The 16,863-nt window shown below is 36.6% G+C and overlaps 1 protein-coding gene across 1 annotated transcript; it reads right to left on the bottom strand.

Annotated features, from left to right (window-relative positions):
- Window positions 1-545: 545 nt before the first annotated feature.
- Window positions 546-14,885, bottom strand: LOC103703935 (dolichyl-diphosphooligosaccharide--protein glycosyltransferase subunit 2-like). Its single transcript, XM_008787013.6, has 19 exons — window positions 14,465-14,885; window positions 13,452-13,644; window positions 13,250-13,339; window positions 13,008-13,064; window positions 12,824-12,893; window positions 12,563-12,627; window positions 10,523-10,577; window positions 9,499-9,626; window positions 9,283-9,398; window positions 7,033-7,102; window positions 5,834-5,938; window positions 5,539-5,628; window positions 5,298-5,446; window positions 4,748-4,859; window positions 4,585-4,668; window positions 1,868-1,948; window positions 1,567-1,791; window positions 1,019-1,141; window positions 546-937 (listed from the first exon to the last, which is right to left on the bottom strand). The coding sequence occupies exons 1-19, from the start codon at window positions 14,632-14,634 to the stop codon at window positions 821-823; spliced, it is 2,100 nt and encodes a 699-aa protein (XP_008785235.3). The 5' UTR covers window positions 14,635-14,885; the 3' UTR covers window positions 546-820.
- Window positions 14,886-16,863: the final 1,978 nt, after the last annotated feature.

Here is a 16,863-nt window from a genome sequence, read left to right as displayed (position 1 = left end):
AGGCTCCTTAATCCCCCTTTCTTCTTGTTTTTTTTTTTTTGGGGATGTTTCCATATATTTATATTTTCAATTATAGTTTCAAAAACCAATTAGAAGATATTTCTAGCTGTCAGAGAAGCTAAAATAACCGTTGGAAATGAATATGACCGCTCTGATTTCACAAAAAAACTAGTTATTAATCTATTGTTAAGCACAGACCGACTACGCTTCTTCAGGGGATGCTTATTATGTCAGCACTACATAAATGTACCTGAGAACCGAAAAGGCTACCTCTCTAATTGCTGGAGATGCTTACCATGTCAGCATCTTATTAGCAAACGTTCTAGTGAGATGCTTTTGAATTTCCAACAAAGTTAAGGAATAAAAAAAAAATCTAACTTTGCAAAGCAACCAATGCATATTTTTTCATGTTGCCTAGTTGTATGGAGTACATACAATATTTTCAAAATAGAAAGAATTGGGGACAAAAAAAAACTTTGAGCTCGAGGAAAAGATGAATTGCCTTTCAGCTTTTCTCCTCATTGATGTCCATCTAAACAAGCATATATCCGGCGAGCCTGGCAATGATTTGGCATTGCATTAACATTAATTACAAATAGCATCTCATAACTGAAGTCCCTTGAAAACAGGGGAATATGCTAATGAAACATCTCATAACTTGTTATCTTCAATCAAACAGAGAACGAGCATCAAGACAATGTGAGATGGCATATACTGCTGTCTAGCTTCTCTTGGCACAAAAATGAATTCCTGATTAAAGTCTACAGTGCTTGAAGAAGCCTAAAAAACTGATATAAGCCGGAAGACTCTCAAAATCCACTCAAGAAGACTTCAGCTTAGCTGTTGTTGAAGCATGGTAGGAAAGAGTCCTATGACCCACGAAGACCAGAAAAACCCCAAGGAACCCAAGACCCTTTAACGTAGTGAAGAGATCCAACTGTTCCATAAAGAGAAGCTTCAGTATAATATGTATCCATCAAATAATACAACCACAACCGAGGGGAGAGAAATAACGGACCTTCAGCCAGAAAAGCACATAGAGTAACAACACAACTGCAATACCAACATGAAAGAGTATGGACAATGCAGCTGGTACTGTCGAGGAAGGGAAGCTCTTCAGGTTTACTCCTAAACGCATCAGCTGCAAAAAAATGCAGAGTCAATTACAACATACCATATGAAATAATTAACTTTTTGGTGACAATAAAGAAGAATTCACCTTTCTAATTCAAGTTTGAGCTAAAAGACCTCTATATTAATAGCAAGGCTGGATGAAGAAAGTATATATATCTGATTCTCATATAATTCAATCATCAAAAACCTTTCAACCAAAACTCCCAAGACCGTCAAAACTGAAAAACCCAACTTATTTGAGCATATGATAGGAAATCCAGAAACTTGTTCTTTCCATATTTTAATTTTCACGGAAAAAAAAGGTTTTTTATAAAGGAAACCTAGTTCCTCTGAGCATCCTTGGATATAATGCTAGAACTAATTAAAAATACAAGATCCAAGCTACCTATGTCTGTGAAATGCATCATTTTGAAAAGAAAATATCAAACTCACCCCTATCAAAAATCCTACAAAAGGAAGAAGAGTAAGAGCCAAAAATGCAAGAGAAAGCTCCTTTGGTGGTCTCTTCTCTGGTGCCCGGAAGATGTGAGATATCTCTTGTTTTGGCCCAAATCTCAGGTATGGGTCAACAGGCTGCGGAGGGGGATGTGCTGCTTTCTCTGGTGGTTCTGGTAAGTCTAACTCAACATGACCAAGGGCACGTAGAAAAGAATTCTCCTGCATAATCACAAACAAGTTTGTAAGAGCCAGCATCAATAGGTAAAGTTCATTAAAGAAGCAAGAAGAGCAATACCATTGCTGCGTCACCAACTGTAAGTTCAATTTTATATTTTCCAGAAAGATAATAAAATCTTTCCACTAGACCAAGGAAGTCCTACAAAAGTTCAAATATAAAAAAATATTAGTCATTTGACTTTTGGAACAGGCAAGCACATTCCATTAACATCATATATTCACATACTGCCATTTATGAATGGTGCTTTGCACTAACATGGACATGCATGGTTGGCACCTCATAGTTAACAACCAGCACTAATTTTGGGAATAATACGATACAGATGGGGGTTTAAAGGGATAAGCCTCTCACAGGCAGCCACATCCACATGTATAAGAGGACCATGCAAGGGGCATTTTCCGGCCAAGTATTTTCCAATAAGAAAACATGCTGCCTCGAACTTCAATATAGGAATTATAATCTCATTCAAGTTATTGGTACACATTCATGCATCTACCATGACTCAGTCATAAAGCAACATTCTACGGTATGGTTAGATTTTATCTACAACATTTCAAAATTTTCAGACCTACCTAATGTAAATTTTATCCACACAACATTTCAAAATTTTCAGGCCTACCTCATTTAAATACACACATACGTACATTACAAGCATACATACACACATACGTACATACATACATATATATATATATATAATATATATATGCTTCAGCATGGTTTCATCCTCTTTCACTGACATCAAACATGATATATTTGTCTGACAAAATACTCAACTCCATAATTTTTTATAAAATAAATTACAAAAACCTCTCTGAGATTAGAGGTAAATTACACTTACACCCAACCTCCCTGGGATTTAATTTATCCAATACTTCAACCCATAACTTAACAGAATGTTAGTCAAACCGTAAACTTTTAATGGGACCCAAATACCATGTCGAAAAAAATTGAAAATGACCAAAATAACATTACAAAGACCTTCCTAAGGTTTATGTTTATTACACTTATACCTAATATTTTGTAAAAACCTACACTTACACCCATTTAAATTGACAGCATTAGTGAAACCAATCTATTGTAAAAAGTCAAAATTACCTCTACAAGAACATAAGGCTCCTCTTTCACTTTTCCAACTCTCGAAACTCTTTAAGTATTATGTCTTCTAGAGTCTTCTTCTCTTCGAGCTTAAGCGTCTAGGGGTTCTTTCCCACTTCGCCAACCCACCACAAATGTTCCTTCATGACAAGCGACCAACAACAAGCTTCCTTCCCAACCGACATCCGACAACGAGCATCCTTTCCGACCAGCCTCTGTTCTTTCTGATCAAGTTTTGTTCTCACTTTTCCGCCCACCACATCATAAAGATTGGAGATGCCGGTGTATTATTTGCTGATTTTGAGTTCTACTTGTCAAATATTGTGGACATGATTTCTTAACAGTCACTGTGAATGAGGATTTCTATGTCTACATATAGAGCTATAATAGCTCTGGCAGCCTATCATCAAAAGGATTCAAATCAATACATGCGTGAGAACTCTCTTTTTGAAGGGTGTATCAGTTGCGATTGCATAGCCTGGCTTGGACTATGGACAAGCTAGCTCAAGCGATAAAACTCTCAGAAAATTTTAGAGGCATCCACTTACTTGAGAAATTTAGATTGTTTTTCTCTTGGCACATGGCTCTTTTATGATAATTCATTAAGATCAAGCTCAGACCCATGGCACCTCACGGCTGATCTCCTCCTTAGGTGGATGTTGTATCACTTAAGGCTAGTTTGATCATTTTTTAAATTTTTTCTGACGTGGCATTTAGATCCAATTTAAGTTAATGGTTTGGCTAACATTTTGTTAAGTGATGGGTTAAAGTATTGGATAAAAACAAACCTTAAGGGGATAAGCATATATTTTTCAAACTATTGAATGTAAATATAATTTACCCCTAATCTTAGGGGCTTTTTGTAATTTACTCCTCACTCAGAAAAAATTTTGACTTTTTATATGAGGTAAACGGATTCACTAACACCGTTAATTTAGCTGAGTATAAGTGTAGATTTTACAAACTAATAGGTATAATTATAACAAACATAAACCTCAAGAAGTTTTTTGTAATTTACTATTTTTTATATATAACCTGCTTAAATTGTCTCGGCACTTATGATTTGTTTTCGTGATAAGACACAAATCTTTGGTGGTAAACACAAATATTGATGTATCAACTTTTATTACACGGAATAGCAATGATAAAAATAATTCATGTGATTTATGATAAAATATCAATGATACAATCCTACAATTGTCTATAATACATTCATTCTTTGTATCTTCTGAATTTTGTTTTTCCTAGTCTCAGCCTAACAATCCAAACAAAACAAGTAACCAATGAAAGCTTAGGTCCTTCGGCCTGATGCACGAAGATGTTCCCTAAACCTAATGCTTACATGTAAGCTTCTTATTTATTTGTTGACGCCTTTTTGCTGCATTAACCTTATTATCAAAGTTATGCTCATCTTAAAGCAAAGCTTTTATGTATCATTTAAAATTAATACAGTATGCTTCTATCAAGGACCAGTCCAAACTTAGACGTCCTTAAGTTCATTTCAGAACTATATGCACAATTGTCATATAATAGCACTTATGCCAAATCTTTAACACACTTAAATTTAAACAATCAAAGAAAAATCTCATGCTAGAAAGCTCTTTTCCATCAATAAGCTGCCACTACAGAATAAAAAGCAAAGCATGCAAAAGAATTTGAGGTGAGAGAAACTTTACTAGGGTTATTTTAAACTGCCTTGCAGAACTCTCCATAACAAAGATGTGCTCAACATTGGTTTCATGCCTCAGTTTGAGAAACACCTGTAATCCATTGTTTCCATCAAATCAAAATGAACAAATAGCATTACCAGACACGTCATTAAAGTTATAGCCTAAGAACCTGGTGAGGCTTAAAATTGTGCCCAAGAGGAGTGATTAGCTGGAAAGATAGACGCAGCTTCTGGAGGTGATTTGCTGATAGCGAAAGTGTGCTGTCTCTTGATAAATCTAATCTGCAAAAAGAATGTTAAAACATGAGATAGAAGATGAGTTAATTAATAATACCCTTTTGTGACATGTCCCAAGCCTGCAAGAAAAAGAAAACCAAGGAAGGAAATAGTTGGCATGTCTTATTGTCTTTGAAAACATTCATAACTAGCAGGAGACTGATAAAATAGACTACGGGCAAAGGCCAACATATGAAAAACACTAATCAATTAGTATAATTCCTGATGATCTCATGCTCTCAACTTACACTTAGTATCCTGTCTTAAAATGAATACAAGATATAAATTGAGACTTCTATGTTGTTAAACTAAGTACAATCTCCTCAATCTTCTGAGGTTTAAAATGTTCAGGACGAATACTGTTATACTAGTATTGTATATTCAACACTGAGGAAATCATAGCAGCCCAGCATCTGTGTACAGGGAGAAGATTAGAAGCCTTACTTTTGCAATGTCTCTGAATTTCCAGCATCACTCTCTAAAATTCCAATTTCTGCCTTGTCAATTTTGATAGATCCTGTAACAAATGCCATCAATCTAGTGCGTCCCCCCGTAGCATATGTATTTGTATTCTCAGGGTCATGAAGTGAGATCTGCACAATATGAACCGACCCACCTCACTGGTGATACTTCCTTGCTAATCAATACACAGTACAAATGTAACAAATGGAGATCCTTAAAATACCTCAAAAATTAATGTATACTTTCCAACATCTAATTTCAGCGGTATGATATCCAAGTAATGGATGGTGTTTTCTGAGTCAAATTGGAGCTCCTGCAATAGAAAACATTCAGCTCAAGGTTTGGCAATAAAAATAATCAAAATAACAGATGTCAGCTAGGGAAAAGAGAAGTAGCCATATTAAATCAGACATTCAACTAACAGACATATACATGGAGCTCAATAAAAACTACAAAGGTAAGAGACCAATCAAAATGAAGCAGAAGGTATTAATCAGCAATTCAATGAAATGTGCTACCTGGTTTTCAAGGACAGGGGTGCCTTTTGAATCAGAACGAGAAGCTTGCACCATCCTTACTGTCAGTGGTGGTGCTGCAGAACCAAACACTGTAGTCACCTCAACCTGAAATAAGCTCAAAGAAGTGCTTCCTTTAAATCAAGAAAAAACAAATTTAATCAATTTTTTTCTAATTAACTGTTTCTTGGAGCAATTTAATGGATGTCCATGAAGGTAAAATTATTTTGTTGTCTGCTAATTTTAACATATAATACCATAGTGGCTATTCTCAGTTCAAGCTCATAGCTCACTGTTTTCAATGATTTTTACCACTTATCCTGGGATTATATTGGTAATGAAGCAAAGAGGTAACCATACTACACAAAGTAAATGCAGAGGTTTTAACAATAAGAAACACGAGGCCTACTGATACCAAAAGTTAAAAAGGGTGGCTCATTGAATGAGGATCCCACCATTGCAGGGTTTGAGGAGGCCATATGTATGCAGCATTACCTCCGCGTGCAGAGAGACTATTTATGTGTTTCAAACCCATGACCTCCAGGTCACAATGGAGCAATCTTATGTTGCACCAAGGCTCACTTTCTAATACATAATAAATGGCTGGTGGGCTAGTTACTGCTCAAACCTGTTTAAGACTGAGCAGAAATATCATTGTTCCTAGAGTACGACCCTCTTTTATTCTATCCAACTCCTTTGATGAATAAAATCATCATCAGCTAGTTATATAGAAATTTATCCAAAATATACATAGCAATAACTTGTGGGATAACTATTCTAAACAAGAGGTATTTGTTCTTATTCCACTTTTTCCTAAACCAAGTGCAGCCTCAATGACCAAGACTTTTCAAGATTACGAGTTACGACCATTGCCAAAACACCTTCAAGAAAAAACCAAGGGGAGAAAAAAATGAATACAGTAACTTCCAACACCATAATTGTAATTAACATGTCACATGCCATCTATTCAGGTTGCCTTTATCATGCTCTGAGATTCATTTCTATCAAGAACATTACCACCTACAGCTATCTGTTGAAAAACAACGAAAAAAATTGTGCAAATAGTTGAAAAGAGAGCAGAGAGGTGATACCAGGTTCTAAGTCTGAGAAAAACATGAGAAAATAATAAAAAATGGCAGGCAGAAAAATAAATGATAAAGAAGCCAACCAAAAGCTCAGCAGAATGAGATGCAATCAGTTACCTTGAGTTGGTCCTTCGAGGTTAATGAAAGTACCGTAGATGGAAGTGAAAGAATCAGTGGAATGGAGACCCTATAGCAGGCAAAGCAGGCAATTGAATTAGTACCTATGCATGATTGGGTAGGAAAAATAGATGTTTGTTACTTATATCAACAAAAAGAGAGCACCATCATCACAGATATTTTCAAAGGAAACCAGGGATTAAAAAAAAACCTTTCTCATTTAAGATGACTATGCCAAAGTTCAGACACGGATGACTAGCATGATAAAACAGCAGTTGAAGGATTCTGGCAAAACCCCTGCACACCCACCTCAGGAATACAATTTCATGATTCCTGGCAGAAACTTATAGGGAGTCTGTTTCTTCAAAACAGAGTCGTTTTTTGTGAATATGGAATCTCAATTTGTATTCGTCCCATTATTTTGCCAGTTTTATAGCTACATGTGCACATATAGCGCAGGACATGTTAATGCATTACCACTACCAAAGGAACAATATCACTTGTAATACAACAAATGCCTCGTGAAAATTTCCATCTAATCCTATTGTTGATAACCCAAAATAACAATTTGTATCATTGACTTGCATCCTTATTAGAAACCAATAAATATGAAGGTTAAAAGCACAAGCGAAACAAAATAAGTCCAAGTTAATGCCTAACGTCATCATACATTGTATAGCATGCAAACATGCACATGCAATTGCACAGCATGTACTGCTGCATGATTCTTCATAGGCTCTTCAAACACGAGTCCTAAATGTATGCTCCTCTATCCTCACCTTCACTCCCACTTCTGTTTATGTTCTCGTGTCATAAAATAGGGTAAAGCCCATGAAGGACAAAGTTGTAGATAAGTACATCAGCCTACACCGTCACTAGCAAAAATAAGGGTATGAGAGAAATGTGATCAAAGGATATTATAATGACGGAAATACTTTTGAGTGAAAAGATCAGAAGGGACGAGGAGAGTTTTAAAACAACCAAGATTGAAGTTTTAAGAAAGAACATCTAAGGCTATGTTCACTACTTCGAAAAAGCAAAAACAAATCTAAAGGTCAACACTAAATAGATAGGGCATGAGGTGATTACTGCCCTTAAATCATCAATCTGGTCTTAGATTTGAACATGCATCATCGATCATAAGATTTACCACATCAATTTGATCTCTGGACTTAAGCAACATTCTCGATCACCAGTGAAATGAACTGGCAGTACAACAGAAGATTATCGTTGTTTTTCTTCCATCTATCCACTCTGCACATGTCTCACAGAATAGTTGAAGAAAAATCCGGTCCTGGAGCAGCCAGTTCCCTCACAACAATGTGATATTGTTGATCAAGAAATCAACAAGTGATAGACAAAAATGGCTGAACATTGATGAAAAGCAGCAACTTGCACAGAAGCACCTAAACCAAGAGGTATGAGTTTGAAACAAAGGATTTAGGTGCCAGCTGGCATGTAGTATCCTGGGCCAAACTAGCACCCAACACAGGTCAACACAATGCCTATTTAATTTAAAAGGTTTCCAAATCTTATTTTTTAAAAAAATAGCACAGCTTCGCATGTGTTTTAGCAAAGCATGGCACGAACCCTGCTGGCATGTGAATGGCATGCCCACTAACACTGACTTTAAAACCCTTGTTCTAAACATATGTAGCTATACTAGACATCCCAAGAGCTATCCACATACCTCAACCCTCAAGCTACAACTTCGCAAAATTAAACAAGTGGTCTTGAGACTCCAAGCCAGAACTAGTGCTGTATCAGCCATCTCTTCTAAACTCACTTTAATATTAGAATACAGATCCAATGACAACTTACTTCATATATGAAGATAATGATTTTTCCATATATATTCTCTTCACAATTTTTTTTGACTGACATTCTCTTCACATGATGACAACTGATATTAACAAAGAAATCAAACAGATAGTCTTCCAGTTATGCAAGGAGAGACACAGCTTATTCCAATACATATATATATATATATATATATATATATATATATATCTTACGAACAGTGGAAAATTCTATATGCAAAACCAACAAGCATATTTTTGATACTCCAAGCCAGCAAACACATCCGAGGCACAGCAATCAATCTGATTATAGAAACAACAGAATTTATGGTCAAACAAGTACCTTGGATCAACTGATCAAGAAAACTTAAACGTACAAAAAGCTGGTAGATTCAGTAAAGTTAAAACAAATAGGTAACTGATCAGGTAACTATTGTGATGTTTTACTTGCCTATTGTTTTCCAAGCGTGATAAAGATTCTATCTGGTCAAACAAGTCTTTGGTGCTGCCAGGAATTCCTATGCTGAGAAAAAACTTTGCCAAGCCTAACATTTTATCATTTGGAATCTGCAAATTTGTTTTAAGAAGTCAAATAAGAAGCACTTGGCAAAAAAAATTGCATAAAGCAGATACCAATATACCATAGGCTTAGGAACATTTGACTCACATTTAGCCTACCAGAAGCAACTGTTGCAAAAGCAGTAACACCCCGTACTACAGATGCTGAAGTTGTAAGAGGGCCCTTATATTCACTAGCATCAACATGCTTCTCATCAAAGTACAAGGTTCCATCATCTACATTAAGCCAAGTTCCGCAGATACTTATATCAGAGATATGCTATTAAGATCAACTAAAAATAAAAGAAACCCAACTGATAACTTCATAAAGATATTAGTAGAAGACATAAAAATTCAAGCAGAGGAGCAATCTTCTAAAACATTTTTTTAGTGATTCACATCTCATGAATAAAAAAAGCATGATTCATCCAACATAATCAACTTGTTCTCATCTTAAAAGATTTGGCTATACAACAATAATACTTAATAATAAACTGCCATGATAAAATCGCCCTGTTGCCACATTAGATGAATAACTGAAATGATGATATATGTAGTATGTTTCATTTGCCATGGAAATGCATTCAGTAACATCTCTGGAAGCAATCTGGATAAATAAACTGTACCAGAAAAAATAAAATTATTTTTTCAAAATAAAAAAGCCTGATAGAGGTTAGAATGTAAGACCTTTTTCCAATGGAAAGTTACCCATTTCATCAAAATTTATTGGACAGAGAATACAGACATCAAAATACAAGGCGACCATTATATGGGTAAAACTTAAAAGCGAAGGCTGAAGGGCTACAGGATAGGCGGGAGAGGGAAGCAGGAGCAGATTGGCATGAGACTAGGTCTGACGACCAAGACCCAAAAAGAAAATAGAAACCAATTGTCTTCTCAAGAATATACAAATTTAAGTTCACAATAAATAAAGAATTATCATGGATTATGATAAACACGTTCCATTCATTAAAAATGATGCCAAGAGGTTGTGTTCTTCCAGATTAAAACACATTCTACAAAACTAGCTTTTGTAGAGTAAATATAGATGAGAAAATTAGAAATTATATAATATGCACAAAGATAAAAGAAAATGAAAAGAACTTAAGAGGGCAATATATATGCATACATACCATAACTTTTAATGCTATCAAACAGCTTAACAATGTCATTTTTCACAATTCCTATCTGCCAAGAATAAGAAGTCGCATTAGACAGGATGATAGCCAAATGTTTACTTACTAGTAAAGGAAAATAAATAAATTATGGTAAAAATATGGAAAAAGTACTATGCATGAATGATGATTGTGCAACACGTTTGAAGAATTGAAGTGAAAGTTATTCTCAGTGACTGTAAAAAATTTTACGAGAAAGATAAAGAATCAATATTACAAGCATTAATGACACACTCCCAGGTCTTAATCAAAGTTGACAAAATAATTTTAAGAGAAAGATAAAGAAGCAATTTTACAAGTATTAATAACACACTCCCAGTTTTAATCAAAGTTGATGAAATAATTTTAAGAGAATGATAAAGAATCAATATTACAAGCATTAATGACACACTCCCAGGTCTTAATCAAAGTTGACAAAAAAATCTATTGTTGTAAAGTGTGTGCAGCAACATCAATGTTGGACAGAAATATTGGTGGTAATTTAAATTTCCTGACCTGACCCAACCAGTTTAACCCCACATAGTGGGTTCATGGGCACAACTCAGACATTCTTCACCAGTCAACAGTTTGGTTCAGGACAGGTTCAGGTTGATGGGCCCGGTCCCTCAGGTCATAGTCAGCAGCCCAATACACAAATCTGATATTTCTAATCTGCATATCAAATAGCTCAAATGGTATGAAAGTTGAATGGAGTGCCTATGATCCTAAACTTGTCCACAATCCCCAAACTTCTGCCTCTTATCTGCTCCATCTTCTCCTCTCCCTTCTCCTCCACCTCGCTCCTCTCCTTTTCCATCTCACCGCTTCCCGTTCCTCCTATTGGCTCCTCTACCCATCCTCCAGTCCCAAGTATCTCCATGATGCCTGGCCATTCTCCAGCCCACAATGCAGCCCTCTGTTGCCTGCTACTCCGTTGTCACTCACCACCATGCAAAACTCAACATTGCTTAAAGATGTCCATAAATCCCATGTGACTTACCACTATATATAGATTTCATGCTGCTCACTGTCGTCGATTTCGATTTTGACACTGTTCATCCCTTCAATATTGCCAGCCACCAAATAACACTTGTTCCCATCATAGCTCGTAGTCATTGCACCCCTCTTTCCCCAACCCTTCTGTTTCTTCCTTCTTTGTTCTCTCTAATCTTAACCTGTTAAAGCCAAGGTTGACCTGACTGACCCACCATCAGGTTTTGGTCAGGGAAATCCGACCTGCTGATGGGTTAGGTTTAGGTCAAACCAGTTGAGTCTTGATAGTATGTCTTGAACCTATAAGAACCTAACCACACCCAACCTATTCCCACCCCCACACACATCATTCTCAAAAACAACATCAATTTTGAGAAGAAAAAAAAGGGGTTATAACAGCATCTAAAAAGTCAATATGAACTACTAAATCTTAGGAGTGAAGGAGTGACAATCAATCAAGTAATTTCTGACTAAATTGGGTATGACTTGATAACAAGCTCATTCCACTTCATTCTTCTAGTAGAAAAGCAAAGCTCAAGCTCCACTTTTGGACTGCTTCCATTATGACTGGAGCTCAAACATTAGCTAGCTTGCATAGATTATAATAAACACCTGGCTTCAACTTAAGAGTCAACCTGTTCATGGCATTAATGCTGAACTTGAACAGCAACAACTGAGCCTGGCTTGTGCTCACTCATATGACCCAGCAAAGCCTTCCTAACTGAAAGATCTGTCAGGCAAGGCTTTCTGCAGCTCTAATCAAATCCACATGCTTATGTGATATTCAGTAAATATAGAGTATAAATAGTGCCGGTAAAACCATCCATAACCAAAAAGGTTTTGGCAGTATAAGTTTGCATTAACTTAACAAAAAAAAAAATCACCTCACAATCTAGAACACATATAGGAGAGTGTGCTGCTGTAAATTATTCAGCGTGCCTTTAATAAATCCAACAATATGAAACCTTGGCCCCAAAAAAAGAAAAAACAAAAGAACAGAAAAACCCTATGGGAATAGATGCTTGCCTTAGATTCATCCACCACTTTATCCGCCAATGAAACAACTCCGGCTATTGTTTCCAGCGCTATCCCTGCAACAACATGAGATATGACAGAGCAATCAATATCAAGCAACAGTAGGCTGACATTATGTTGTCTAAAACAAAAAAAGCTTTTAAAAGTACAATAAGAATCTTCTGCACAAAGTGTTATGCATGGCATCCAAATTCTCTGAAGAAAACTAGATTCAGCAGAATTCACGAGAAATCAGAACTTCAGAATAAATACCAGCAGCATAAGTACTAGATTCAGCACTATTGGAATCATAGCGCCATCTTCCATCACTTTGACTGAGTGCCTGCAAATAATGTAATAGTTAACTGAAGGAGCTCTACTTCTGAAATAAATAAATAGAAAATTTCCAGAATGTACAAAAGGAACAAGTATGGAAAGAAATAGTTATATCAATCACCTTTATGGAATGAAATGTACCATCACCATCTGACAAAATAACATTAATACCTTGATCCTGCATCAGAACAGCATCAAATTAAAGTCAGAATAAAATGTTAAACGTCAAAGGCTGAAGGATAATCTAAGAAGATGGCAGCGTATCCATGCAGTTATACATAAATTTCCTGCCAAAATGCAATATGCAGATAGCTCGAACAAAAGAAATACAGTAAACCATCATGTTCTTAAGTGAGCTCTGACCTTGATATAAAGCAAGCCTCCAACAGCATAATGAAAGTCAAGCAATGAATTTGTATCCTTTATCACAGCTTGAAGTTTTGATGCAACATCCTACAAGGGATAGGAGCAACAAGACAGCAAAAGATCTCATATAAATACTCAGAAATCTAAAAAATGGGCTCATGTGTTCAAAAGGAATTGGTGTGACAGCTTACGGTTATACCTCAATGGTTCTGGCATCAATCTGGCATCCCAAGATGCTATTGACCCTTAGTGCATGGAACAAGTCCTTTGATATAGAAGATGATGATTCAAGTTTTTCTACAATAACTGGACATGTTGCATGACTTATTTCAGCACTCTTTTCTACTCCAAGAATCTGGAATGTTCTTAGGGCCTCATATGTTTCTTCTAAACTGTAAAATACAAGGCAAATTAGCAACCTGCAATTCTCAGGTTTAAACTTCGACAACATGTTCCATGTGACAGAATGATATTCATTGCTAAAACAAGAAACTAATAGTGAATTGCCATGTGGGATAGAAAAAATCATAGTTCACATTGAGGCATAAGTTTCAAAAAAAAAAAAAGCAAACATATTGAACTCCTTCAAAACTTTGGCAAGAAAATGGATGATAACAAACCGATCCAAATGTGGATGATCAAATTTGTCTCCACCTATGCAAAATGCAGTTTAAAGATGAGGTGGAAAAACTTCTACAGTTGGACAAAAACTGGAGCAACAAAGAGAAGCAAAGCATCTGATCCTATGTAAGTTCACCAAATATCTTCACTAACAAAGATAGAACAATCAGTCTAATATGGAAAAGCATGGATTGCCACTAGACGTTCCACAGAAGAGAAAAAGGTCCAAACTTTCTCGATTGGAAGAGAAAGGGATGGCATAACATTCTGAGATTGAAAGCAGACATCAATATTCACATTAGTAGCCGAACGTAAACCACAGTAATGTCTTCCAACAAAAACAAAAACCAGAAAGAAAGAAAAGAAAATCAGAATTTTGATAACTAGAAAAAGAAACTCAGAAATCGATCAAGTGCAACAGCAAGATCCACGGAACTAACCATTACAGGAATTCCTACTGAGTCAAGTGTGTTTAGAAAGGTCATAATTAATTTTATTCTAATCTCGAAACAAACCAAAACCAGTTAGAAACCTTGAACATAACGAAAGGAAACAAAGCAAAAATTTCTACGGTAAATTAAATCATCCAACCTCCCGAACGATCCATGGGTAGGCACGAACAGCTCCAATGCGGCGGATCGGTGGGCTTCATTGATCGGACGAATAACGGCGGCTCCGGGGATGGACAGGGATGCATAAATCAGAGCCAGAAACCCTAGAAGCCCGAGGTTTCTGGCCATGGCCAAAGGAAATATAGACATCGAGAGCCCGGAAAGCTGACGGATCGATCAGAAGGATCCGAGGGAACCGCGAGACCAAAAGAGAAAATCTAGGGTTTCCCTCCCTCTAGTCTAGGGTTTATGGGCGCCGAGGGAAGGAGCCTTCGGACTCCCGTCCCTCTGGTCTTCTCTCCCTCTAAGATGACTGGAGGGTGACCGGATGGTTTCCTCAGGTTGCAGCAACTAACCCAAATTGCACTCGTCGGTAAGACTACGCGAGGCCACGATGGTGTGAAAGTGGGTGAAATCCAATGCGTTTCCTTTAATTTCAAGCATGGAGCGATCAGCTGCATGACCTGTTGGACCAAACAGCGTAGAGAGGGTTTCATGTGCACGTCAACCTATTTACATCGGTGACGTGGGCTCGGCCTACATCCAGGACCGCGTTGCGATGGATTTCTAGGCATAATTTTAATATATATATATATATATATATATATATATATATATATATATATATATATATATATATATATATATATTGAGTTTTTGTTTATTACACCTATATCTAATAATTTGTAAAAATTATACTTATATTTATATAAATTAATGATTTCGTTTACCTTATGTGAAAAGTCAAAATTATCCTGATGAGTAAAATATAAAAATCTTTGAGATTAGGGGTAAATTATTCTTGCATCCAATAGTTTGAAAAATCCATGTTTATCCCCTAAGATTTATTTTTATCCAACACTTTAACTCATAGCAAAATTTTTAATTTAAATAAAACCTAAATGCCATATTAGAATTTTTAAAAAAAATTATCAAACTAGCATTAAGTAATATAATATCCACCCAAAGAGGAGAATAACTATGAGGCACCATGGGTCTAGAGTTTGATTTTGATAAATCATCAGAAAAAAGCTACGTGTCCAGAGAAAAGCAATCTAAATCTTTTAGGCAACTGAATGCCTTTAAAATTTTCTGTTGCAGGAACTAATATGAAGAGTTTTGTGGCTTGAGTTAGTCTATTAATGGTTCGAGCTTGTCTATTTGTAGTCTAAGCCAGGCCATGGAACTATAATTGATCGCCCTCTAAAAAGAAGAGTTCTCATGCATGTACTGATTTGGATCATTTTTATGATAGACGGTCAGAGCTATCATAATTTTATATATAAACACATGAGTCTTCATCAACAGTGACAATGTTAAGAAATCATATCAATAGTATTGGACAAGTATAATTTGGAATCAGCAAATGGTACACCAACATTTCCGATCATTGGAACGTAGTAGGCAAGGAAGCAAAAACAAAACTTAATCAGAAAGCATGCTTGCTGCCGGATGCTGATCAAGAATTAAGAATGCTCGTTTTGGATGCCGATTAGGAAAGAAGCTTATCATTGGTCGCTTATTAGGAGGCAACACTCATAGTGGTAGCAAAGCGAGAAAAAAACTCTAGCCACTCAATCTCGAAGAGAAAACTCTCAAAGACATGAGACTTCGACTATGTGGAACAAGAAGATAGGTTGTAAGAAGTTAGGGGTTTACACCACAGGATGCTGGACCCATATAAAAACAAAAAACTTTCGTCAGCGGCAGCTAGAGATCTTATTTCTCAAAGGAAAGGAGAATGCAGATTGAAAAATAACAATTTCTGAACATCCAGCTAAACCATCAGCATACTGATTTGCTGCTCTAAAGATATGGGGAAAAACCATGAAAGAATCAACAGATGCAGCACAACGAGCAATATCCAGAAGGAGAGATGGTTGCCAGAATCTATGATCGGCAGCATGAACAATCTCTGCTGATACCGAGCAATCCATTTAATCACCCTTAAGGAGTCTCCCTCCAACCAAATTCTCCTATATCCAACTTGTTGAGAGGCCACCAACAAACCTTTCCAAGAAGCCTGAAGTTCTGCTCGACGGACCGAAGTAGGCTGGGTTTTGAAGTAGCACGATGCCACAGTTATTTCTAATAATATATCCTAGCCCTGCTTCATCTTTAGACTCTGAAGCATTAACATTAACTTTTACCGCACCACAGGGTGGGGGTGCCCAATACACCAGCCTTGATGGAAAGTCGGGAGAGAGAGAGAGAGATTAGAGTAGAGAGCAAGTACAAAGTGCCATGCAATGTCCCAACCACATCATTACAAGCCCATAAGCCAACCCGTAACAAAAAGAAAACGATGAAAACAGGACTGCTGGGCGATGCCAAGAGGCACCGTGCTGATTGCCCGACGACACAAGTCAATTTATGCCG

Source organism: Phoenix dactylifera, chromosome 6 (assembly GCF_051530095.1).
Source record: "Phoenix dactylifera cultivar Ajwa chromosome 6, Ajwa_hap1_PhDact_Kaust_v1.1, whole genome shotgun sequence".
Taxonomy (NCBI): Eukaryota; Viridiplantae; Streptophyta; class Magnoliopsida; order Arecales; family Arecaceae; genus Phoenix; species Phoenix dactylifera.
This window is presented reverse-complemented; position numbering and strand designations above follow the sequence as displayed.

What these genes read in the sequence shown, in the direction of transcription:
- LOC103703935 (XM_008787013.6), bottom strand. Translation starts at nt 14,634, where the DNA reads ATGTCTATATTTCCTTTGGCCATGGCCAGAAACCTCGGGCTTCTAGGG. An exon ending in ATCTAGTACTTATGCTGCTG is followed by an intron (nt 12,628 to 12,823) that starts GTATTTATTCTG and finishes ATGTTGTTGCAG; the next exon opens with GGATAGCGCTGGAAACAATA. An exon ending in CCCCTGTCCTTGAAAACCAG is followed by an intron (nt 5,629 to 5,833) that starts GTAGCACATTTC and finishes TTTCTATTGCAG; the next exon opens with GAGCTCCAATTTGACTCAGA.